Source organism: Drosophila rhopaloa, unplaced genomic scaffold (assembly GCF_018152115.1).
Source record: "Drosophila rhopaloa isolate 14029-0021.01 unplaced genomic scaffold, ASM1815211v1 contig_167, whole genome shotgun sequence".
Taxonomy (NCBI): domain Eukaryota; kingdom Metazoa; phylum Arthropoda; class Insecta; order Diptera; family Drosophilidae; genus Drosophila; species Drosophila rhopaloa.
This window is the reverse complement of record NW_025335047.1, coordinates 8112167-8136093: the sequence shown is the minus strand read 5'-3', so window position 1 is coordinate 8136093 and position 23927 is coordinate 8112167. Positions and strand designations below refer to the sequence as shown.

General features: G+C 37.9%; 10 protein-coding genes across 10 annotated transcripts; 2 read left to right on the top strand and 8 right to left on the bottom strand.

Annotated features, from left to right (window-relative positions):
- Positions 1-1998: 1998 nt before the first annotated feature.
- Positions 1999-5615, bottom strand: LOC108041496. Its single transcript, XM_044458686.1, has 4 exons — positions 5559-5615; positions 5464-5502; positions 2435-2523; positions 1999-2356 (listed from the first exon to the last, which is right to left on the bottom strand). The coding sequence occupies exons 1-4, from the start codon at positions 5613-5615 to the stop codon at positions 1999-2001; spliced, it is 543 nt and encodes a 180-aa protein (XP_044314621.1).
- Positions 5616-8635: 3020 nt separating this feature from the next.
- Positions 8636-9097, top strand: LOC123037509 (protein new-glue 1-like). Its single transcript, XM_044458561.1, has one exon. The coding sequence runs from the start codon at positions 8636-8638 to the stop codon at positions 9095-9097; it is 462 nt and encodes a 153-aa protein (XP_044314496.1).
- A 2501-nt stretch (positions 9098-11598) lies between these two features.
- Positions 11599-12024, bottom strand: LOC123037508 (merozoite surface antigen 2). The gene has a single exon (XM_044458560.1). It carries the CDS (start codon positions 12022-12024, stop codon positions 11599-11601), a length of 426 nt encoding a protein of 141 aa, XP_044314495.1.
- Positions 12025-12965: 941 nt separating this feature from the next.
- LOC123037507 (classical arabinogalactan protein 9) lies at positions 12966-13500 on the top strand. Its single transcript, XM_044458559.1, has 2 exons — positions 12966-13309; positions 13389-13500. The coding sequence occupies exons 1-2, from the start codon at positions 12966-12968 to the stop codon at positions 13498-13500; spliced, it is 456 nt and encodes a 151-aa protein (XP_044314494.1).
- A 798-nt stretch (positions 13501-14298) lies between these two features.
- On the bottom strand, positions 14299-14930 carry LOC108043958 (cystatin-like protein). Its single transcript, XM_017122778.2, has 3 exons — positions 14797-14930; positions 14625-14737; positions 14299-14558 (listed from the first exon to the last, which is right to left on the bottom strand). The coding sequence occupies exons 1-3, from the start codon at positions 14854-14856 to the stop codon at positions 14360-14362; spliced, it is 372 nt and encodes a 123-aa protein (XP_016978267.1). The 5' UTR covers positions 14857-14930; the 3' UTR covers positions 14299-14359.
- Positions 14931-16317: 1387 nt separating this feature from the next.
- On the bottom strand, positions 16318-17066 carry LOC108043955 (cystatin-like protein). Its single transcript, XM_017122775.2, has 2 exons — positions 16729-17066; positions 16318-16665 (listed from the first exon to the last, which is right to left on the bottom strand). Exons 1-2 carry the CDS (start codon positions 16848-16850, stop codon positions 16470-16472), a joined length of 318 nt encoding a protein of 105 aa, XP_016978264.2. The 5' UTR covers positions 16851-17066; the 3' UTR covers positions 16318-16469.
- A 117-nt stretch (positions 17067-17183) lies between these two features.
- Positions 17184-17784, bottom strand: LOC108043954 (cystatin-like protein). The gene is made up of 2 exons (XM_017122774.2): positions 17555-17784; positions 17184-17487 (listed from the first exon to the last, which is right to left on the bottom strand). Exons 1-2 carry the CDS (start codon positions 17740-17742, stop codon positions 17292-17294), a joined length of 384 nt encoding a protein of 127 aa, XP_016978263.2. The 5' UTR covers positions 17743-17784; the 3' UTR covers positions 17184-17291.
- Positions 17785-20355: 2571 nt separating this feature from the next.
- Positions 20356-20950, bottom strand: LOC108043957 (cystatin-like protein). The gene is made up of 2 exons (XM_017122777.2): positions 20728-20950; positions 20356-20660 (listed from the first exon to the last, which is right to left on the bottom strand). The coding sequence occupies exons 1-2, from the start codon at positions 20913-20915 to the stop codon at positions 20465-20467; spliced, it is 384 nt and encodes a 127-aa protein (XP_016978266.2). The 5' UTR covers positions 20916-20950; the 3' UTR covers positions 20356-20464.
- A 1237-nt stretch (positions 20951-22187) lies between these two features.
- Positions 22188-22964, bottom strand: LOC108038338 (cystatin-like protein). The gene is made up of 2 exons (XM_017115117.2): positions 22628-22964; positions 22188-22565 (listed from the first exon to the last, which is right to left on the bottom strand). Exons 1-2 carry the CDS (start codon positions 22747-22749, stop codon positions 22370-22372), a joined length of 318 nt encoding a protein of 105 aa, XP_016970606.1. The 5' UTR covers positions 22750-22964; the 3' UTR covers positions 22188-22369.
- Positions 22965-23079: 115 nt separating this feature from the next.
- LOC108043956 (cystatin-like protein) lies at positions 23080-23679 on the bottom strand. Its single transcript, XM_044458468.1, has 2 exons — positions 23451-23679; positions 23080-23383 (listed from the first exon to the last, which is right to left on the bottom strand). The coding sequence occupies exons 1-2, from the start codon at positions 23636-23638 to the stop codon at positions 23188-23190; spliced, it is 384 nt and encodes a 127-aa protein (XP_044314403.1). The 5' UTR covers positions 23639-23679; the 3' UTR covers positions 23080-23187.
- Positions 23680-23927: the final 248 nt, after the last annotated feature.

The window sequence follows — 23927 nt, the reverse complement described above, 5'->3', positions numbered from 1 at the left end:
GTAAATACACATATTTGGATTTCTTACTCTAATTAAAGTAAGCCGAAGTTTATATACCCCTGCAGCTTTTAAAAAAGTTAAATGCTTTATAATTCGATTTCGAAGCTTAAAAACCTTGGATGGATTTTTCGATACATTTTTCGATCGTTTTTATTGCAGCTATCTGATATAATCGTCCGATTTTTTAAATCCTAAATTCTGAGATCGACGACATTAATATATCTCAGAATGGGTATATGTTATAAAAGCAATGGAATTATAATGTTATTTTCCTGTTGAGTGGTTAGCATCCGTATCCTACTTTATATTAATTATTTAATAAATACCCATTTAAATACTTCATTAAATGCCATTTGATCAGAAGAAATACTCGGATCTCTTCCAAATTCGAATGATTAATCTATGTAGTTTCCATTGGAAACGCTCAGGATGATTCACGAGTGTGTAATGTTTTACGTATTAAAATCAATTATTATTGATCAACAGCCAATTCTTAATAAAAATAAAACGTGTCTTAACAAATAAAATTTCGAATTCCGTTTAAACATATATATTAGATATTTAATACAAAACAACTGGTTGCCAAAAAGTATGCTGTACACAATACTAAGTATTTCTAAGGGGTTGTTTCCTTTCTTGAACAAAACGCCTATTAAAGCGCTAAAACCCAATTGCTGAATGTAGTTCATTTTATTAAGAGCAGAAAAGGTCTTTATAGCGGTTGACTACTATTGGATTATTGGCACAGTTGTTTAAAATTTGAACGTGTTTTAATTATATTTGCTGAGAAATTATAAACGATTGCCTTAGAAAGTTATTTCTATTTGTGTTTTGTTAGAGAAATGGGTAACATTATACAACTATATACGAGGTTAATACTCCTTCACCAAAAGCATTCAAACTAATACTGTTTTTATACCCTTGCAGAGGGTATTATAATTTTGGTCAAAAGTGTGCAACGCAGTGAAGGAGACATCTCCGACCCTATAAAGTATATATATTCTTGATCAGGATCACCTCCTGAGTTGATATAGCCATGTCCGTCTGTCCGTCTGTCCGTCTGTCCGTCTGTCTGTCCGTCTGTCCGTATGTCTGTTTCTACGCAAACTAGTCTCTCAGTTTTAAAGCTATCGAATTGAAACTTTGCACACACCCTTCTTTCCTTTGCACGCAGTATATAAGTCGGAACGGCCGGGATCGGCCGACTATATCCTATAGCTGCCATATAACTGATTGATCGGAAATGCCATAACTTTGGTGTTTGTAAAGTTAGGAAGTTGGGATTTTCTATGGGTTTTATTTTTGGCTAATAAATCCGACCTACCAAATTTCATAAGAATCGGCCGACTATATCTTATAGCTGCCATATAACTGAACGATTGGAAATGACATAACTTTGGTGTTTTTAAAGTTAGGAAGTTGGGACATTTTATGAGTATTAAGAATACATCATATGAATAATTTTGGACAATATAATTTATAAAATATTCTGCAAGGGTATATCAACTTCGGCTCCGCCCGAAGTTAGCTTTCCTTTCTTGTTCATTATAAACTTACCTAACTTTAGTGAGTTACCTCGAAGATTACCTATGTACTGCTATGTATCAACTAGTTTAGTTCCTTAAATCTTTCTTTAAAAATTTAAATTCAATTAAATTTGTTTTGATTTTGTTATATAATATTTCGGTAATTAAATATATATTGATTATTGACATTTTTTAGTATTTTGCAAAAAAAATGGAGTAAGACGTAAGTATAAAAATTGTTGTTACTTTCTTAAATACCAACAGTATGCTCTAAAAAAAAAGATATTGATGTAAAGACCTAAAACATCTTTGAAAATACAGCTTACAGAAATTTTACAAATAGCAAATTCTTTAACGATTTAAGCACATAAATCAATCTCATTTAATCAAATAAATGACACCTACTTATGTACTTAATTTAGAACTGTCAGTTAAAGAGTTAATATACTAAAAAACCAACCGGTGACGTGGGTCAGTAGAACTCCATCAATTTGGACCTAGCCGGCTCGGCTGTTGTCGTCTCCGGCTGGTCCTGCTGCGGATCAGCCTGAGCATCCGCATCGGGGTCGTCTTCCGCTTCCGTTTCCGGTTCCTCCTCCACCACCCGCACCCCATCCTCGCAAACGGCAATGGGCTGACGCTCCAGCAAGGGGCGTGGCAGGCGGCTCAGGAAGGCCGAGCAATAGGTCCGGATGGTCTCGCACTCGCCGGGAGTCCGCTTGCCCACGAACGCACACGTCTGGATGATGTCATGCGGTGTATTGTCCATGTACTGGAACACCAAGTGCTGCTCCTCCGCCTCGCCATGCGTAACCACTTTGCCATGCAAACTGTCGACGGGGAAATGAAAAGCCAATTAGCGAGCCACCATACCAAAGCCACCATCCACTGGCGAAAGTTCATCTCACCCAACTGGTTTGCCCGGCACTTTCATTTCCAGATCCTCATATTTTCCCAGGACATAGTCGAATTGTGTTTTGACATCGCTCTCCTCCATCTGTGGTATCGGCAGTAAATTGCGTATTTAGTCATGAAAAAAGTAATAAATGATTTGCATTATTTATTAATTTTGTTTTTAAGTTTAATTTAGTACAAATAAATTGTTGTTATTGATTTATAGTAAACTAAATATAAACTATGTTTAAATGTTTCCCTTGGAAAATAAAAAACGGGCAGAAACAGCAGAGTATTAAAAAATATGTTAATTGTGCCCGACTCTAATTATTGACAATTTATACTCCATTAAAATTCCCAAAAAAATACTTGTTTAAAATTTGTGAAAGTCTTATTAAATTTGTAAGCCAATGCTAAACAAAAATAAAACATTTAGGTGAATCGTTCCTACAAAAACTAATTATACCATACAACAATATCATACTCACATCTTCAATGCAGTGATTTGGCGGGATGCAGATTGTAAACTGAAAATAAATTTAGAATTTTGGTCTCTTTAGATATCTGTTATCAGCGCTTACCACAACATTAGACATTGAAATAAATCCCAGACACAGCAGCAGACAGCTTAATATATATTCATGGTTCTACCGTGCGATGATCAGCTCAGACTAAACTAATTCAAAATCAGAAATGGTCAGCGGATCGCAATATAAATGCGAGAGATATGAATATGAAATATTCCCGCTCATTGTTCTCGGTTCGCTTCGGTGTAAGATGTGACGTCATGATAATTATAAAATTTAAAAAAAAACTATGCACTAGCAAACAATTGAAGAGCTGGACAAATCTCACACGCTAGCTACCAATTTCCACTAAAATATATTCACTCAAATGAGTGATTTTAACTTGCAGATAGCAAATGAGTTTTTTGGAGCAATTCTATCAACGCATATTTTTAGCTGAAACACATTTATTTACTCCCCGTTCTACGCAAATATACTAATTGGAAATATATTTGTGTCTAACAAATAACAAGCTGCATAAATTCGGATCTATTTAGAAAAGATCTAAGCAAACAGTTATCTTTCAGCTATATAAGGCGTTGCATCTACAACTGAAAATTATTACACAGAAGATGTATACACCTGGCTGCGAACATAAGATGAGGGCTTTCGTTTTGTGGAGCTTGTTGTTTTTGGTCATTTTTGGGGTGGCTTCTCCGACTGATGCCCAAACTGATGCCCCAACTGATGCCCCAACTGAGGCTCCAACTGAAGCTCCAACTGAAGCCCCAACTGAAGCTCCAACTGAAGCTCCAACTGAAGCCCCAACCGAGGTCCCAACTGAAGCTCCAACTGAAGCCCCAACCGAGGCCCCAACTGAGGCTCCAACTGAGGCCCCAACTGAAGCCCCAACTGAAGCTCCAACTACGGCCCCAACTACGGTCACAACTACGGCCACAACTAAGGCCCCAACTAAGCACTGGCACCGAGGAAACGGGCACCCAGGAAACGGGAAGCACGGAAAAGGGAAGCACGGAAAAGGGAAGCACGGAAACGGGAAGCACGGAAAAGGGAAGCCAGAAAAAGAGCGGAAAGGAAAACAGGAAAAGGACATGAAGAAGAATCAGAAACAAAAGGGCGGCCAGTAGGAAAGCTGCCGAGAAGAAACGTCAGAACCGCAAAGAAAAGAAAAATGATCTTAACGAGGTAAAAGTTTTCAATTTGAAAGTTGAAAAAAATGATCTGTTAAAATTTTTATGTTTTTAAACCCAGTAAATACAATAAATCCTTATAGTGCATTCCAAAAGCCATTTTAAGACATATTTTATTTTAGTTTATAATTTGTTGTTAAAATATAAAGCCATAAATAGGGTGTCTAAAGCGACGATAGCGAATAAAAACAAGAGAGAACGGTAAAGTCGAGTGCCTCGACTATTAGATACCCGTTACTCAGCTAAAAAAGTTCAAATTATCAATTTGAATTTGGCGATCTCTTAGAGCTGGCAGCTTTACAGCACGAGCATCAGCACCAGCGCTGCTTTAGCGCAGGCAGCTTTTGTCCTGCACCAGCAGCTGTGTTTATGTTTATGTTTTTGAGTGCAATAAATTGACTAGAAATATTAAACATACATATGTACTTATATTGGATAAACACATACATTCTTAAATAGTATTATGTATATTAAAGTCTAAATGTTTGCACAACACGAGTAACGGGTATAGCGAATAGCTTTCTTTGAAAGGAGTTATCTTTGCCGGGCAATTGCAACTGTGTACAATGTAAATACATACATATGTATATGCTTACATACATACACACATACGCCATTGTTTGACTCAGACCTCCAATTTGGCTAACTTGATTTGATTTGCATAGTTCTTGGGATATAGTTCGGTATTGACAAATGAAAACCATCGCAATTTCCTTTAATATAAATCCTTATCGAGAATTAACGTTGACTCTGTTGATCACCTTGGCCAGCTGTTCCAAAGTCATCCGTTAGATGGCGCTACCACGGGTCATGAAAGGCGGAAATGTAGGCGCTAGCCAGGCTAAGCGTTTAATAGGTTTTTGGGCGTTAGAGTGGGCGTGGCAAACTTTTATTAGGCAAATCGATAGGTATTGACGAAACAAATACATATCAATTAAAATTTTCATAATAGCATCAAAACTGTGGCCACAGCTTGTGGCTTGTGGGCGTCAGAGGGGGCGTGGCACCAGTTTGAAACAAACTTGCGCTGCGTAGGAACTCCTAAAATCTACATGCAAAATGCCAATCTTCTAGCTTTTATAGTTTCCGAGATCTCAGCGTTCATACGGACAGACAGACGGACAGACAGGCGGAGAGACGGACAGACGGACAGACGGACATGGCTAGATCGACTCGGCTAGTGATCCTGAACAAGAATATATATACTTTATAGGGTCGGAAACGCTTCCTTCTAGCTGTTACATACTTTTGCACGAATACAATATACCCTTTTACTTTACGAGTAACGGGTATAACAATTATACCACAAAACAATATCATACTCACATCTTCAATGCAGTGATTTGGCGGGATGCAGATTGTAAACTGAAAAGAGATTCAGAATTTTGGACTCTTTAGATATTTGTTAACAGTTGTACCACAACATTAGACATTGAAATAAATCCCAGACACAGCAGCAGACAGCTTGATATATCCATGCCTTTACCGTGCGATGATCAGCTCAGACTCAGCTAATTCAAAATCAGAAATGGTCAGCGGATCACAATATAAATGATTCATTGTTCTCGCTTCGCTTCGGTGTAAGATGTGACGTCATGATAATTATAAAATTAAAAAAAAAAACTATGCACTAGCAAACAATTGAAGAGCTGGGCAAATCTCATTTAATTTGTATTAAAATATATTCACTCAAATGAGTGATTTTAACTCGCTGATAGCAATTTGGAGCAATTCTATCAACGCATATTTTTAGCTGAAACACATTTATTTACTCCCCGTTCTACGCAAATATACTAATTGGAAATATATTTGTGTCTAACAAAAAGCAAGCTGCATAAATTCGGATCTATTCAGAAAAGATCTAAGCAAACAGTTATCGTTCAGCTATATAAGGCGATGCATCTACAACTGAAAATTATTACACATAAGATGTATACACCTCGCTGCAAGCATAAGATGAGGGCTTTCTTTTTGTGGAGCTTGTTGTTTTTGGTCATTTTTGGGGTGGCTTCTCCGACTGAAGTCTTAACAGAAGCCCCAACTGTGACCCCAACTGAGTCTCTAACTGAAGCTTCAACTGCGGCCCCAACTGTGGCTTCAACTGAAACTCCAACTGCGGCCCCAACTGATGCCCCAACTGAGGCCCCAACTGCGGCCCCAACTGTGACCCCAACTGAGTCTCTAACTGAAGCTTCAACTGCGGCTCCAACTGAGGCTACAACTGAAGCTCCAACTACGGCCCCAACTACGGTCACAACTCCGGCCCCAACTACAGTCACAACTCCGGTCACAACGCCGGCCCCAACTACGGTCACAACTCCGGCTCCAACTACGACCCTAACTACGGCCCCAACTAAGGACACAGCTAAGGACACAGCTAAGGACCCAACTGCACCCACCACTGCGGCCCCAACTACGGCCCAAACTAAAAAACCTAAAAAACCTAAAAAACTTAAAAAACCTAAAAAACCTAAAAAGCCTAAAAAAAATCTAAAAAACCTAAAAAAAGCTTAAAAAGTTAAAAAACCTAAAAAGATTAAAAGATAAAGAAGATCTAAAAGCTAAAATAACGGACCCCAAGGAAAAGAGACCCAGTAGGACAGCTGACGAGAGTGGACGTCAGAAGCGCAAGGAATAGAAAAATCGACCCGTCCATTGGTAATCTTAACGAGGTAAAAGTTTTTAATTTGAAAGTTGAAAAAAATGATCTTTTAAAATTTGTATGCTTTTAATCTCAGTAAATACAATAAATCCTAACAGTGCATTTCAAAACCCATTTTAAGACATATTTTATTTTAGTTTATATTTTGTTGTTAAAATATAAAGCCATAAATAGGGTGTCTCAAGCGACAAAAGCGGATAAAAAATAGTCTGCACAAAATCGCCAATGTATTTTAAAGAATTTTATATCTCCCTCCTAAAAACACTCAGTTGTTCGCCAATATCTGACCCAATCGCGGTGAGTGCTGCGCAAACAATCCGGACAAATAACAAAAAATTCGACAGGAACAGCTGGATAATTTTGGGAGTAGTTTTTAGATGGAGCACCATCTGTCAATACCATCAATCAATAGCCTGATATAAACATTTGGACTATCATCTTCCTGCACGATTTTTAAGACAAATCATCACAATGGACATAGAGAAACAACTGTTGTGTAAATTTGCTAGTATTCTTTGACTCCACTTCGAACCCATAAGATTGAATCACTATATAAGCCCGTGTCATCACCCGAGAAAACTATTAGCAGCAAAATGAGAGTTACATCGATCCTCTTGTGTGGAATCGTTTCGGTGCACAGTTAATCCCACCGACGCAGAGTGCATGAAAGAGGCAGAGACGACCCGCACTTCGTCAAGAACAGACACCACGGCGACAACGACGACGAAAGCAGAATCCACCACTCCAGCAGGACCCACCACAGCAACCTCATCGGTCGGTCCAGTCGCTCCAGCTCCGATCAGCTTATCCAAAAAACAGTTCTAGTGACTGAAGCGCGGCCGCCAGAAGGAAGAGGAGGGCGGCCCGGAAAGGGGCTCAAAGGAGGCGTGCCCAAAGGAGAAGTGCCGCACACTAAAGAAGGATTCAAAGCCTTTCATTTGAATTCCAATTTTTTACCTTTTTGTATTGGGTTTGCCGACCTTTGCCTATATTTAATGTCTTCTATAACACAACGTTGTGTTGGTTATTTTTAAACTAAATAAAATACATTTATAGAACTTCACTAGTTAATTACAAAATATTTTCATTGACTTCTTCTGAACTAGGACGAAATCTCTGCAAAAAAATGTTAAACCAAATTGGTCATGTGCAAGGTAACTATTTGTACATCACATAAAACCACCTTCAACCTATAATGGAGAAACTAGTCATATTGTGGGTACATAGTCAACAACAAACAGCGTTCAAGGCGATTGTCGCCAAAAGTGTTCTAACTCGATAATTCTATAACGAAAATCTGCTTCTTCTAACAAAAAATACACTGAGGGAAAAATCAATACATATCTAAGAAACAAAATTCTAGAGCATAAATGATTTAAACTCACAGTAATGTATTATTAATAGTTATAATGTGATTTAAGGTAATGTGATTTAATTATAAATTAAAACAAATGGTTTTTTTTTTTAATTTATAAATAAATCGATTTATAAACTCTTTTTGTGAATTAAAGTTTACTCGAAATTGTATTACTTAATTAAATTAAAAAAAAAACTTTAATACAAAACGTGAAGCAAATACATTTTTGGAAGAAATTTGTTTAACTAGATCGTTTCATCTCCGTAAGTAGTTATATCTTTGTCAGCCAATAGTTGGCGAATTCTGAGCAAACAATCTGGGAGTCTACATACATATCTAAACAAACTATGTAGAAACAGCTGCGTACATTTGGCCTATAGTCCTTGAATGAGAAGAGCACCTGTGATCGACCCGCTATAAAAGCCTTTCCAAACTCCGACATCACCACCAATCAACAATCCCCAACCAGCAAACCCACAATGAGAGCCGCCACAATCAGCTGCGCCATCTTCGTCCTGGCAACCTGCCTTTTGAGGAGCAGTGAGGCGGTGACCTGCACCGCTGACCCCACCGTCACTGGCTGCATCAACTGCACCACCGATCCCACAAACGCAGAATGCGTGGCCGAGGCCGCCACCACCACCACCACCACCACCTCAACCACTGTGGCGCCATCCACGAGTTCCAGCACCTCCGCCACGCCCAGCAGTTCCTCCGGAAACGGCAAGATTGTGCGTATAACCGACCTGAACTACTCCGTCTCCCGTCGCATCCACCTCAGCACCACTACACGCTCCACCAACCGCAGTGGCAGGAACAATCGTCGGCGCAACACCAATACCAACAAGAACCGCAACCAGAGACGCAATAACAACAATGGCAGGCGTGGCAACAACAGTAGCCGACGTGGTAACGGAAATGTCCGTGTTGTGGCTGTTTAGAAATTAAGGTCTCTGAGAAAATTGTTAATCAAAGTAATAAAGTTGAAGAAAAATGTAAATACACATATTTGGATTTCTTACTCTAATTAAAGAAAGACGAAGTTTAAATACCCCTGCAGCTGTTAAAAAATTTAAATACTTTATATTATATTTCGATTTCGATGCGTAAAACACATTGGATATATTTTCCGATATAGTCGTCCGATTTTTATAAAACCTAAATTCTGAGATCGACGACATTAATATATCTCAGAATTGGTATATGTTAGCATCCGTATCCTACATTATATTAATTATTTAATAAATACCCATTTAAATACTTCATTAAATGCCATTTGATCAAAAGAAATACTCGGATCTCTTCCAAATTCGTATGATTAATCTATGTAGTTTCCATTGGAAACGCTCAGGATGATTCACAAGAGTGTAATGTTTTACGTATTATAGTCTAAAATCAATTATTATTGATCAACAGCCAATTCTTAATAAAAACAAGAAAGGAAAACTAACTTCGGGCGGAGCCGAAGTTGATATACCCTTGCAGAATACTCTGTAAATTATATTCTCCAAAATTATTCATATGATGCATTCTTAATACTCATAAAAAGTCCCAACTTCCTAACTTTAAAAACACCAAAGTTATGGCATTTCCGACCAATCAGTTATATGGCGGCTATAGGATATAGTCGTCCGATCCTTATGAAATTCGGTAGGTCGGATTAATTGGCCAAAAATAAATCTCATAGAAAATCCCAACTTCCTAACTTTAAAAACACCAACGTTATGGCATTTCCGACCAATCAGTTATATGGCGGCTATAGGATATAGTCGTCCGATCCGAAATTCGGTAGGTCGGATTAATTGGCCAAAAATAAATCTCATAGAAAATCCCAACTTCCTAACTTTAAAAACACCAACGTTATGGCTTTTCCGATCGTTCACTTATATGGCAGCTATATGATATAGTCGCCCGATCCGGCTCGTTCCGACTTATATACTACCTGCAATAGAAAGACAACTTTTGGGAAAGTTTCAAGCAGATAGCTTTAAAACTGAGGGACTAGTTTGTGTAGAAACGGACGGTCAGACGGACAGACGTAGGGGGGACGGACGGACAGACGGACATGGCTAGATCGACTCTCCTGGTGATGCTGATCAAGAATATATATACTTTATAGGGTCGGAAATGTCTCCTTCACTGCGTTGCAAACTTATGACTGAAATTATAATACCCTCTGCAAGGGTATAAAAAAACGTGTCTTAATAAATAAAATTTCGAATTCCGTTTTAACATATATATTAGATATTTAATACAAAACAACTGATTGCCAAAAAGTATGCTGTACAGCATACTAAGTATTTCTATCGGAATATTGACACAGTTGTTTAAAATTGAACCATGTTTTTATTATGTTTGCTGTGAAATTAACTATGATTGCCTTAGAAAGTAATTTGTATTTGTGTTTTGTTAGAGGAAAGGTGGCATTATGCAACTTTATAAGAGGTTAATACTCCTTAACCCAAAGCATTCACATATTTTTGAGTTCAGAACTATTACTGTTTTTATACCCTTGCTCCTCCTCCTGAGTTGATATAAGCATGTCCGTCTGTCTGTTTCTACGCAAATTAGTCTCTCAGTTTTAAAGATACCGAATTGAAACTTTGCACACACCCTTCTTTCCTTTGCACGCAGTATATAAGTCGGAACGGGATCGGCCGACTATATCCTATAGCTGCCATATAACTGATTGATCGGAAATGCCATAACTTTGGTATTTGTAAAGTTAGGAAGCTAAGATTTTCTATGGGTTTTGTATTTTTCCAATCAATCTGACCTACCAAATTTTATAAGAATCGGCCGACTATATCCTCTAGCTGCCATATAACTGATTGATCAGAAATGCCATAACTTTGGTGTTTGTAAAGTTAGGAAGTTGGGATTTTCTATAGGTTTTATATTTGGCCAATCAATCCGACCTTCCACATTTCATAAGGATCTGCCGACTATATCCTATAGCTGCCATATAACTGAACGATTGGAAATGCCATAACTTTGGTGTTTGTAAAGTTAGGAAGTTGGGATTTTTATGAGTATTAAGAATGCATCATATGAATAATTTTGGAGAATATAATTTACAGAATATTCTGCAAGGGTATATCAACTTCGGCTCCGCCCGAAGTTAGCTTTCCTTTCTTGTTTGTGGTGAATGTTGTAAAATATTTAAAACATTTTTTATTATAAACGTACTTTTAGCCTTAGTGAGTTTCGAAACATCAAATTAAAATATTTAAAAATTATTAATTTTTAAATTCAATTTTTATAAAATTAAATATATAAAAATGATTAATTTCAAAATTAGAAGAAACAGTCAGACTTAAACTAATTATATCCCCACCTTTTTCTAGCACGTATAAAACACTGCTAAATGCTTAGCTTTCAAAATATTTGATACTTTTAACAAGTATTTATTTTCTTGATAATTTAATTGGAATCCACACACCTAAACGACTATGACGCGAATGTTTCCGTTGCCCCTCCTCACGTTGCCACGTTTTGAATTTTTTCTGCGCCTTTGGTTGCGGAGAGTGTTGCCAGTGGTGGAGCTTCCCCTTTTCACGCGGATGCGACGTTTGGATTTATAGTATACATTGCTCATACGAATGATCTTCCGCTTTCTTGAGGACTTAGTGGTGGCCACTGTACTGTTTGATGTCGCCGTATCGGTTGCCACAGTGGTTGTGGTCGTTGTGGTCGTTGTGGTGGTGGTGGCTGCGGCTTCGGCCACGCACTCAGCATCCGTGGGATTGTCGGTGCAGTTAATGCAGCCAGTGACGGTGGGATCAGCGGTACAGGTCACCGCCTCACTGCTCCTCAGAAGACAAGCCGTCAGGACAAAGACGACGGTTAGGATGCTGACTGCTCTCATCGTGGGATTTATGGTTGCGGCTTGCAGATTGATGGCGGGCATCGGGTTTTATAGGCGTTCAATTCCCGGGTCTTTCGCAGTCAAAGATTATTGGCAAATTTACGCAGCTGGTTCTTATTCTTTTTGCATTATTTTCTTTGCTTGTTTGCAGAGAATTTGCAAAAATGATCGGTTAGAAAAATATTTAATTAAATATTGTTTGAAGAGAGATAGAAAATGTATACCAATTTTTATAAGTTTTTCTAAGTGTTACGCAATAAATCAATTGAAAAACAAATTGAAAAATAACAAATTCCATCTATGAATTACATAACTAGAACCTGTTAAAAATTGAAATAAAGAAAAATATTTATTTATATTTTATATTTATTCATATTTATGTATTGAGAATTGCTAAAGTTGTAATTTCTGTTTTGCATTTTCTGCTAAGTTAGTTCTGTTAAAATAATGTTAAGAAATAGATAAAAGGTAAACAATGCAAGTAAGTCTTATAATAATTTACTCCAAAATGGTAATGTAAAATTTCAATGGGCCGTTTTAACTAAAGGCGCCCAAAATCAGGCAATAAAAACTTCACCATCTGGCTTAAGAGTTTCTTAGCATTCAGCTTTCGTCCACCCTGTGCCGTTCTAGACTCTAGATCTTGAGCCAGAACTTCTGCTTGTCTAATCTCAATAATATGATGGGGTTCTTATTAAACCAACTAATGTCTTAACAAAAATTAAAGAAAAGAGTATATAAATAAAAGCTTTTTGTCCAATTGACGTTGTATTTTGACAGCTGTCGAAATTTGGCGATACGAAAGTTTCTATTCAATCAATTTGTTGGCGCAGCTGTCGACCGTCCTTACAAAAGAACCGTGAACTATGCAAGTGGTATAAAAGCGATCGACCCATCCGAAAATAAGCAAGCCAATTCATTCGTTTGAACCGATAACAACTATGAGAGCAACCACTCTTTTCTTGGGCCTGGGCCTTTTGGTCCTCTGCCTTTCGAGCTACATCCAAGCGGTAGATGAGCCCACCGATGGCAGCACCACCCCCACTGACGGCAGCACCACCCCCACACTGATGGCAGCACCACCCCCACTGATGGTAGCACCACCCCCACTGATGGCAGCACCACCCCCACTGATGGCAGCACCACCCCCACTGACGGAAGCACCACCCCCACTGATGGAAGCACCACCCCAACTGATGGAAGCACCACCCCAACTGATGGCAGCACCACCCCCACTGATGGCAGCACCTCTCCCTCAACAGGTGGTAGCACAAGTCCTTCAGCAGTATCCCCCGCTGACACCTCCGCCACAGATGCCGACAGCAACAACACCAACAACAACAACACCAACAACAAAAACAAAGGCAACAACAAGAACAGCCGCAAGAAGAGGCGCCAGCGGGCACAACAGCGTCGTCGTCGCCGTCAGCGAGCCCAGCGCAGAAAGAACCGCCGGAACAGCAGGAGGAACAATAACGGCTAAACGGAACTAAAAGATTATTTGATAGTATCAAAAAGTGCATTCTTAAGAAAATATAAATGATTTATAAATATGGCAAATATGTTATTTCTTTGGGAAAAGCTTATTAGCTATTTTAGAGGTTTCATTTCTTTGCCAGTATACGCAATAGTACAAAGACCATCATCTAAAAGATAATGTAATTAAATGCACTATGAGTACTAACATATAAAACCAACCTAACCTTTGCAGAAAACTTCTATTCAGAATACTTTGAAAACTTTATACATGCATTGCGACAAATGAGCAAGAATTTCTTTATGAATCGTAAGGAAATCCCAATCCCATTTTGTATAGTTTTATTTCAAAAAATATTAATTAAGAACTATTTTATAACTAGCCAATACGCCAAGATAAAAAAAATTGTAATTTCGAATTTTTGTTTTCGTTAAATTTTCTGTATGAAGCCTCAGAAAAACCTCCATTAGGGTTACAAAAATATTATTGGTTCTGTACTTTAACCGCTTAATATGTTTTTTATTGTTTTTTTGTTTCTGTATAGAGTTTCATTGCACCAAACTTGTTTAAACGTAAAACTTGCTCATGATTATCTATTATAACACCTAATTTCACTTGAACTATTCAAATTAATAATTCCCGTTTGAGCTCTACTAATGAAACTGGTTACTCCACATTAATTATCACAGATCAAAGTTTTTAATTATATAAGCCCAAAATTTTCAGGGATTCACAAAAATATATATTTTTGTATGTCAAGATGACTTAGTTAGCCTCATCATTTTCAAAATAACAAGTTTTAATGCTCGCACTTTTTATTAGATCACAATTAACTGACGTAAGATAAGGAAACTTGGTTTACCAGGTTGTGTCGATTTCAGGTTCATCCTTGCACTGAATCTTAACATTGGTGGAGATGCCCTTTGCCGCCAACCATGGTCTGTTCCAAATCTTAACGATGCACTCCTTGTTGTCCGATCCGTTGGACAGCTCCGTCTGGAATTTGTGTAGAGACCCAGCCACTAATTGGCTACTGACCGAGATCACGTTTACAACCCTGAAAGAAAAGATAGGTTCTATATTATAAAGTTTTAATATTTTATTTACTGTAATTATAACTTACTGATAGCTGGGACCATCCCCTGCTGCCACTTTGGTGAGCGTAGTGGTCAATAGGTCCTTAGCCGCGGATAAATCAGCGCCCTCCAGGGGTTTTGGGGCACCCAGCGCCGACCTCTGCATATTCCATTAAAAATAGGTTCACAATAAACTATTAGCAATCAAATACAACTTACGGCATCGACAGCAACGGCCAGGGTCAGGCTCAGAACGAAGATCACTTTCATGGCTTGCATTTTTATCAAACAGTTGCCTTAAACTGAGTATAAACCGCGCCTAGAGACCGCTTTTATAGGAAACCGATATCATCTGAGAGTACGTCGAGAATATTTTCTTTTCTTTATTAGCGATTTGCAACAACCGGCCGATCGGCGATCGCTAGAAAAAGAGACGAGCTAGTGTGCACTAAAACCTGAACATGACGACAATGAAGTCGCTCGTCGAGCATCTTTATTTTAGTTTAGTTTTAGCCTTTTGGTTTGTTTCGCCTTTGGACTTGACTGAGGTTTTGTGATTTTCTTTAACTTGTTTGCCCAGGTCAGGAGTGGCCGTTATACTTCGATTTATCATCATTTAAAACACTAATACCCTTAATCTTGAGTCAACAATGACAAAATAAATACATATTACGTAAAACCGCAACGTTGGTACATAAATAGCTCCGAAAGTAAAGATTTCAGTTACACTCATTTTTCATGAAAAAACCCTTTGATTAAGTCAAAATTAAACCCCCAGAGATATGACTTTCTTTCGGCCCCGGAAAAAAATCAAAACAATTTGTATCATCGAATTGTTTTTATTCCGTGATTTATGCAAACATCAGTTTTGAATATTGGTAACTCTTATATAAAAACACATTTTTATAATTATTTTTATTTTCCATATAATTATTTTATTTCGTGTCAAATCAAATCAGCGAACCATTTCTCAGCAATAAACAGAGCTATTTAAGAGCAGGGCTATGACTAATTTAGTTCAAAAAAGTGTTCGTAATTTAAATAAAAGTTTTAAAAAATAGTCGAACCACAATTATCAATTGGTTCTTGCTGATTTTGGTGCGTGGGATTCCCCCACAAGTGTACACTGTACAAATTACGAATGTGTTCCAGATGTATAAACTTGCCGTAGGCGAGCTACTCATGTTGAGTCTTATCAATAACCATTGTTGAATGATATGAATCTGATAAAGGGACAAACTATACAAAAAAATAAATACTCACCAATACACAAGTGAAAAAGTTCACTTCTCTTGTGGCGAGAATAAAGCATTTTCAACACTACAAAGTATAATAAGCACAGAGAGAATTGCACGGATGATGTCGACGCCGACTAATTGAATTCACACAACAACTGAGAGAGACAAAGAAATGGACTTACTATTTGAGATAAAAATTCAAACAGGTTTTTTAATAGAACTGGTTAACCAGCAACAAACTCACAGGGAATATCGAATTTTTCAATAACCTATTTTACGATCCCTAGAAGAATCTTGTTATACCTAGTTTGGGATAATGGTGGACATAAATGTATGTACTTAGGAATCAGCTGTATACCAGAATATGTATACAAATACATAGGCACTCAAATTGATACGGGCAAAAGAATTTCTACCTAAACAATCATTTCAAATTAACAACACCTTTTCAGGTAAACTGCAATAGTACCTATAGAGTAAGCACTCATTGTTGCACTTTTTGTAGAACTCTTATTTTTTATTATTACATATTATTTGGCAAAGACATTCGAGAGTTCGATAAATAAATAACACAATATAAACAATCAACAAATTTAAATAAAAACTTGAAAGGCATTACAGTCATTAGTTAATCACTATGGGTAATGGGTACTTTTACCAAGTGCGGTCCAGTTCGCCATCTTCACCGGCAAACTTGATAGTGATGTTGGTGCCATCTTTCTTCAGCCAGGGCCGAGTCCAGATCTTCACGGTGCACTGCCTTTTGCTGGATCCGTCATCCAGTTCTACCTCGAAGGTGTTGAGAGTTCCTGCCACGACCTGACCTGTCACAGAGGTCACATTTACTGCCCTAAAATTGGTGGAAATCAAAAAGTAAGCGGTAAGCTCTACTGCATTTGGAGACGTGACTCACTTGTAGCTCGGACCATCATTGGTGGCCAATTGGGCGAGGGTGTCGTCCAGAAGTTTGAGGGCCTCCTTCCGCGCATTCCCCTCCAGCTGGCTAACTCCTCCCAGAACGTGATCGGTAGACATGGCTATGGTAACAGAACTCAGATGAACCAGAAGCAAAAAGTACGACGATTTCAGTCCGTTTATGTTACTGTCTCAACGATTGTGGGACAACTGATGAAGCTTTCGTTGGGGTACGAGCTTTTATGCCCGTTATCGCATTGGATTTGTGAAATATATATTGACTTGGGGGTGGCAATGTCAATGGATTTGTGAAATATATATTATGATTTGGGAGTGGCAAGCTTGTACAAAGCAATTTGATAACACGGATATTAAATAAAAATATTACGATCCTTTAAGTTAAGATTACTTTTTTTTAAAGTCAGCTAAAACTATTTAAAATAATAATACAAATTTAGGATTATACAACCATAGGCGAATTTATTTTTCAAAGGTCCAAAAAAGAACAAGTTTTCAGAGAGATTGGAGATGTATTATTTCCAATTTAAAAGGAAAACCTTTTTACCAGGTACTGTCAACCTCACCATCGTCACCGGTGCACTTGATCTTGATGTTGGTGCCGTCCTTCTGCAGCCAAGGCTGTGTCCAGATCTTCACGGTGCACTGCTTTTTGTCGGATCCATTCTCCAGCTCCACTTCGTAGGTGTTGAGAGTTCCAGCCACGGTTTGACCGGTCACAGAGGTCACGTTGATAGCCCTAGTTGGTGAAAGCAATATGGTAAATTTAATGTTTAGGAAGATTGCTTAGCAAGATTTCTGCTTACTTGTAGCTAGGTCCATTTCCAGTGGCCAACTGATCTAGGGTAGCATTCAAAAGATCAAGAGCCTCCTTCCGTTGATCTCCCTCCAACTGGGAGGATCCACCGACAATCTGCTTATCTTCGGAAGAAGCGAAGGCAGCCAAGCTCAGGAGAACCAAGCCCAAAATGCACACCGATTTAAGTCCGTTCATGTTGCTTGCTCGACGATTGTGAGAACACTAATGAATACCCGGCGATGTGGCTCTTTTTATACCTGACATCTCCATGGGAGATCGACAATGGAAAAATACAAAGAGCACATGTCATTATAGGTATATTAGGCTGTGTAAAAACAAGAGCCGAACTATTAATTACAAACAGTATATGAGGTTATGTTGTTAAATGCAAAATATAAAAAAGTACCTAGTTGCTTGATAACAAACTTATGAACTTAAATTGTATATGTGGTTGTCGGTAATTATGGCTAGTTTCTTTGAATCACACAGTTTTTATTTAACCTAGCTCACTAATAAGTGGGTATCTTAACGTCAATCCCTTCAGGCGATTCTTATCTAAATATTTATAGTTTATATTCAGAGGCCCGCCAGTTTAAATTAGCATCTATTTACATCAATTATAAATGTATATATTTTCGAGGAAACGCAAATTTAACCGCTTACAAATATTCTAATTGGGGCCATATAACCTATAGACGCCAAATTATTGAATTATAAGATGAACTAGATTTCGATTTCTATGCCTATATTACTAACAACATTGAAGCTGTGTCGACTTTGCGCTGCATTTTGCCATCGTTTCTATAGCAGCTATATGATATCGTTATTTGATTTTAATTTAATTAAAACCGTAATTCCACAATAGTTAACTATCCAAATCCAAAAAAACAAAAAAATAGTTAAATAGTTTCCGATCAATCAGTTATGTGGCGGCTGTAGGATATAGTCGGCCGATCCTTATGAAATTTGGTAGGTCAGATTAATTGGCCAAATATAAAACCCATAGAAAATCCCAACTTCCAAACTTTACAAACACCAAAGTTATGGTATTTCCGTTCAATCACTTATATGGCAGCTATAGGATATAGTCGGCCGATCCCGGCCGTTCCGTTATATACTGCGTGCAAAGGAAAGAAGGGTGTGTGCAAAGTTTCAATTCGATATCTTTAAAACTGAGAGACTAGTTTGCGTAGAAACAGACAGACGGACAGACAGACAGACGGACAGACGGACAGACAGACGGACAGACAGACGGACAGACAGACGGACAGACAGACGGACAGTGCAGACGGACAGACAGACAGACGGACAGACAGACGGACAGACAGACGGACAGACAGGACAGACAGACGGACAGACAGAGGACATGGATAGACAGACGGACTCCTTCTGGGGATGCACACTTTTGATCAAAATTATTATACCTCTCAAGGGTATAAAAACAATAAAGTTATAATTTTTTGGAGTTCCTATGGGATAATAGTCGCCCGACTTGCAATAGAAAGACAACTTTTGGGAAAGTTTCAAGAAGATAGCTTTAAAACTGAGGAACTAATTTGCATAGAAACGGCGGACGGACAGACGGACAAACGGACGGACAGGCGGGCATGGATAGACCGACTCTTCTGGGGATGCTGATCAAGAATATATATACTTTATAGGGTCGGAAATGTCTCCTTCACTGCGTTGCAAACTTTTCAATGAAATTATAATACTCTCTGCAAGGGCATTAAAAGGGGAACTTTTTCTCCAAATGCGACCTTTCAAAATTTAGTTTAAATAGTAGTCTCGGCTTTGATTGAAAAGCTGTACAAATGAAAAGCAAAGCAAACCACACTCTTAGCGCTCAATATATAAAAGTAAACCTCACATACATTTTATAATCAAGCTAACACAAACATCTGGTTTGCGGGGAAGTAACCTCTTATCACTGTTACTAAGACAGAGTTCTACAAAGGCCGATCAATTTGATATGAGTATGTTCTATGTGCAAGCACATAAATCATTTCTATTTTCTAGGTATTAGATTGCAATTATGTGCTTAGCTATTTGTCATATAATACTCGTATCGCATACTTGTACATCGCCCTAATAGTATAGGTTAATTAATGATAAATATATCAAAGTACAGTGGATCTCAAATTAAATTTATTCATTTATGCAAAGTATTATTTGTAGATTAATCAATCATATATTTATTGATAAATTGTGCCTTAGAACTTTCCTAGCTATAAATATTTTGAAAATTCTTTTCAATATATTTTATAAAATAATCGATACACTGCATTAAATTTCCAAAACTTTGATTGAAGTAGTTACCTAGAAGAGCTGCTTTTATTACAAATTAAAGATAACAATTTCTACATAAACTCATTTTACCAATTTTAATTATGAATTTATTCCAGCATACCAATTCTTTAAAACAAAGCTGTAAGCGAGTACTTGGGTAGCTTCCATCTAAATGTGGATGTGGACATGTTAAAGCAGTGGGGTGCGATCATGGCCGCCGCATCCGCGTCATCGGCAGCGAAAACGACCTCCGAGATGGACAAGAAACCGCTGGCAGGTACGTTCACATTGTATGTTTCTACCCCGTAATTGAGGAACTAGGATGAGCTGGCTGCTGACAATATACAATATTGACTTGGGGGTGGTCAATGCATAGTTGAAATATATAATGACTTCGAGGTGGCAAGCTTGTACAAAGCAATTTGATAACACGGATATTAAATAAAAATATTACGAACCATAAGTTGAGATTATTTTATTTTTGAAGCCAGCAAAAACTATTTAAATGAATAATACAAATTTATGTTTATACAGCCAAAGGCGCAGTTTATTTTTCAAAAGTCCAAAAAAGAACAAGTTTTTAGAGAGATTGGAGATATATTATTTACAATGTAAAAGGAAGACCTTTTTACCAGGTACTGTCAATCTCGCCATCGTCACCGGTGCACTTGATCTTGATGTTGGTGCCGTCCTTCTGTAGCCAGGGCCGAGTCCAGATCTTCACGTTGCACTGCTTTTTGTCGGATCCATTATCCAGCTCCAGTTCGTAGGTATTGAGAGTTCCAGACACGACTTGACCGGTCACAGAAGTCACGTTGATAGCCCTATTTGGTGAAAGCAATATGGTCAATTTTATGTTTAGGAAGATTGTTTTGCAAGATTTTTGCTTACTTGTAGCTGGGTCCATTTCCAGTGGCCAGCTGAGCTAGGGTAGCATTCAAGAGAGCCAGAGCCTCCTTCCGTTGATCTCCCTCCAACTCGGAGACACCATTAAGAATCAGCTCTTCAGCTGATGAAGGTAAGGCAGCCAAGCTCAGGAGAACCAGGCCAAAAATGCACATCGATTTAAGTCCGCTCATGTTGCTTGCTCGACGATTGTGAGAACACTAATGAACACCCGGCGATGTGGCTCTTTTTATACCTGTCATTTCCGTGGGAGATCGACAATGTAAAAATACAAAGATGTCACTATAGGTCTACTAGGCTGTGAAAAAACTAGTGCCAAACTATTAATTATAAACAGTATATGAGGTTATGTTATTAAATGAAAATATAATAAATAAAGACTAATATAAAAAAATAAACTTTATAGATACTTAAAGTAGGTCAGGAATGGCCGTTATACTTCAAATACCCTTAATCTTGAGTCAAAAATCACAAAGAACGCAGAAAAAATAAATACATATTTCGTAAAACCGCAACATTGGAATATAAATAGCTCTGTTCTTTACTTTTAGTTACACTCATTTTTCATGCGAAAAACCCTTTGAATAAGTGAAATGTAATCCCCCAGAGATATAGACTTCCTTGCGACTCCGGGAAAAAAATTAAACCGATTTCAATCATCGAAATGTTAGTATTTCGTGATTTATGCGAACTTCGGTTTTAAATATTGACGACTTTAAATAAAAACACATTCTTAGAATTAATTTTATTGTCCACTCAGATAAATCGTGACAAATCAAATCAACAAACCAATTAGTAAAAAAAACACGGCTATTTAAGAGCAGGGCCATGACTAATTTAGTTCAAAAAAATGTTGTTAATTTAAGTGTTCTCGATTTAACAAATAAAAGTTTAAAAAAATAGTGGAACCACAATTATCAATTGGTTCTTGCTGATTTTGGTGCTTGGGATTCCCCCACACGTGCACACTGTACAAATTACAAATGTGTTCCAGATGTATAAACTTGCCCTAGGCGAACGACTCATGTTGTGCCTTATCAATAACCATTGTTGATTGATATGAATCTGATAAAGGGACAAAGTGAAAAAGTTCACTTGTTGGTGTGAAGAGAATAAAGCATTTTCACTACAGAGAGAATTGCACGGATGATGTCAACGCTGACTAAATGAATTCACACAACAACTGAGAGAGACAAAGAAATGGAATCACTATTTGAGATAAAAATTCAAACCGGTTTTTTAATATAACTAAATAACCAATAACAAACTCACAGGGAATCATGGATTTTTAAATAACCTATTTTACGATCCTTAGAAGAACCTTGTATGTATCATATGTCTTGGTATGTGGGATCAGCTATAGACACGAATTGATAGGGACAAAAGAATTTATATTTTAACAATCATTTCGAATTAACAAAACCTTTTCAAGTAAACTGCAATAGTACCTTTAGAGTATGTACTCATTGTTGTTCTTTTTGTAGAACTCTTATTTTTTATTATTAAATATTATTTGGCATTTGATAATTCGATAAATAAATAACACAATATAAACAATCAACAAATTTAAATAATAATATAAAAGTCATTACAGTCATTAGTTAATCACTATGGGTAATGGTAAAAGTTACCAAGTGCGGTCCAGTTCGCCATCTTCACCGGCAAACTTGATAGTGATGTTGGTGCCATCTTTCTTCAGCCAGGGCCGAGTCCAGATCTTCACGGTGCACTGCCTTTTGCTGGATCCGTCATCCAGTTCTACCTCGAAGGTGTTGAGAGTTCCAGCCACGACCTGACCTGTCACAGAGGTCACATTTACTGCCCTAAAATCGGGGAAATCCAAAAATAAGCAATAAGTTCTATTACATTTAGAGACCGGACTCACTTGTAGCTCGGACCATCATTGGTGGCCAATTGGGCGAGGGTGTCATCCAGAAGTTTGAGGGCCTCCTTCCGCGCATTCCCCTCCAGCTGGCTAACTCCTCCCAGAACGTGATCGGCAGACATGGCTATGGTAACAGAACTAAGAAGAACCAGAACCAAATAGTACGACGATTTCAGTCCGTTTATGTTACTGTCTCAACGATTGTGGGACAACTGATGAAGCTTTCGTTGGGGTAAGAGCTTTTATGCCTGTTATCGCATTGGATTTGTGATATATATATTGACTTGGGGGTGGCAATGTCAATGGATTTGTGAAATATATATTGTGATTTGGAAGTGGCAAGCTTGTACAAAGCAATTTGATAACACGGATATTAAATAAAAATATTACGATCCTATTAGTTGAGATTACTTTTTTTAAAGTCAGCTAACTATTTAAAATAATAATACAAATTTAGGATTATACACCCATAGGCGAATTTATTTTTCAAAGGTCCAGAAAAGAACAAGTTTTCAGAGAGATTGGAGATGTATTATTTCCAATTTAAAAGGAAAACCTTTTTACCAGGTACTGTCAACCTCACCATCGTCACCGGTGCACTTGATCTTGATGTTGGTGCCATCCTTCTGCAGCCAGGGCTGAGTCCAGATCTTCACGGTGCACTGCTTTTTGTCGGATCCATTCTCCAGCTCCACTTCGTAGGTGTTGAGACGTCCAGACACGGTTTGACCGGTCACAGAGGTCACGTTGATAGCCCTAGTTGTTGAAAGCAATATGGTAAATTTGATGTTTAGAAAGATTGCTTAGCAAGATTTCTGCTTACTTGTAGCTAGGTCCATTTCCAGTGGCCAACTGATCTAGGGTAGCATTCAAAAGATCAAGAGCCTCCTTCCGTTGATCTCCCTCCAACTGGGAGGATCCACCGACAATCTGCTTATCTTCGGAAGAAGCGAAGGCAGCCAAGCTCAGGAGAACCAAGCCCAAAATGCACACCGATTTAAGTCCGTTCATGTTGCTTGCTCGACGATTGTGAGAACACTAATGAATACCCGGCGATGTGGCTCTTTTTATACCTGACATCTCCATGGGAGATCGACAATGGAAAAATACAAAGAGCAGATGTCATTATAGGTATATTAGGCTGTGAAAAAACTAGTGCCGAACTATTAATTATAAACAGTTATGTTGTTAAATGCAAAATATAAAAAATGTACCTAGTTGCTTGATAACAAACTTATTAATATAAATTATATAAGTTGTTGTCGTTAATTTTGGTTAGTTTCTTTGAATCATACAGTTT

Bases quoted from the DNA above. Each gene is read 5' to 3' on its own strand.
- LOC108041496 (XM_044458686.1), bottom strand. From the start codon at position 5,615: ATGGATATATCAAGCTGTCTGCTGCTGTGTCTGGGATTTATTTCAATG. The intron at 5,503-5,558 runs GTGGTACAACTG...ATCTCTTTTCAG, and splicing joins TTATTTCAATGTCTAATGTT to TTTACAATCTGCATCCCGCC. The intron at 2,524-5,463 runs GTGAGTATGATA...CCGATACCACAG, and splicing joins CAAATCACTGCATTGAAGAT to ATGGAGGAGAGCGATGTCAA.
- LOC123037509 (XM_044458561.1), top strand. From the start codon at position 8,636: ATGAGAGCCGCCACAATCAGCTGCGCCATCTTCGTCCTGGCAACCTGC.
- LOC123037508 (XM_044458560.1), bottom strand. From the start codon at position 12,024: ATGAGAGCAGTCAGCATCCTAACCGTCGTCTTTGTCCTGACGGCTTGT.
- LOC123037507 (XM_044458559.1), top strand. From the start codon at position 12,966: ATGAGAGCAACCACTCTTTTCTTGGGCCTGGGCCTTTTGGTCCTCTGC. The intron at 13,310-13,388 runs GTATCCCCCGCT...ACAAAAACAAAG, and splicing joins GTAGCACAAGTCCTTCAGCA to GCAACAACAAGAACAGCCGC.
- LOC108043958 (XM_017122778.2), bottom strand. From the start codon at position 14,856: ATGCAAGCCATGAAAGTGATCTTCGTTCTGAGCCTGACCCTGGCCGTT. The intron at 14,738-14,796 runs GTAAGTTGTATT...TGGAATATGCAG, and splicing joins TGGCCGTTGCTGTCGATGCC to AGGTCGGCGCTGGGTGCCCC. The intron at 14,559-14,624 runs GTAAGTTATAAT...CTTTTCTTTCAG, and splicing joins GGGGATGGTCCCAGCTATCA to GGTTGTAAACGTGATCTCGG.
- LOC108043955 (XM_017122775.2), bottom strand. From the start codon at position 16,850: ATGTCTACCGATCACGTTCTGGGAGGAGTTAGCCAGCTGGAGGGGAAT. The intron at 16,666-16,728 runs GTGAGTCACGTC...CACCAATTTTAG, and splicing joins AATGATGGTCCGAGCTACAA to GGCAGTAAATGTGACCTCTG.
- LOC108043954 (XM_017122774.2), bottom strand. From the start codon at position 17,742: ATGAACGGACTTAAATCGGTGTGCATTTTGGGCTTGGTTCTCCTGAGC. The intron at 17,488-17,554 runs GTAAGCAGAAAT...TTCACCAACTAG, and splicing joins GGAAATGGACCTAGCTACAA to GGCTATCAACGTGACCTCTG.
- LOC108043957 (XM_017122777.2), bottom strand. From the start codon at position 20,915: ATGAGCGGACTTAAATCGATGTGCATTTTTGGCCTGGTTCTCCTGAGC. The intron at 20,661-20,727 runs GTAAGCAAAAAT...TTCACCAAATAG, and splicing joins GGAAATGGACCCAGCTACAA to GGCTATCAACGTGACTTCTG.
- LOC108038338 (XM_017115117.2), bottom strand. From the start codon at position 22,749: ATGTCTGCCGATCACGTTCTGGGAGGAGTTAGCCAGCTGGAGGGGAAT. The intron at 22,566-22,627 runs GTGAGTCCGGTC...CCCCGATTTTAG, and splicing joins AATGATGGTCCGAGCTACAA to GGCAGTAAATGTGACCTCTG.
- LOC108043956 (XM_044458468.1), bottom strand. From the start codon at position 23,638: ATGAACGGACTTAAATCGGTGTGCATTTTGGGCTTGGTTCTCCTGAGC. The intron at 23,384-23,450 runs GTAAGCAGAAAT...TTCAACAACTAG, and splicing joins GGAAATGGACCTAGCTACAA to GGCTATCAACGTGACCTCTG.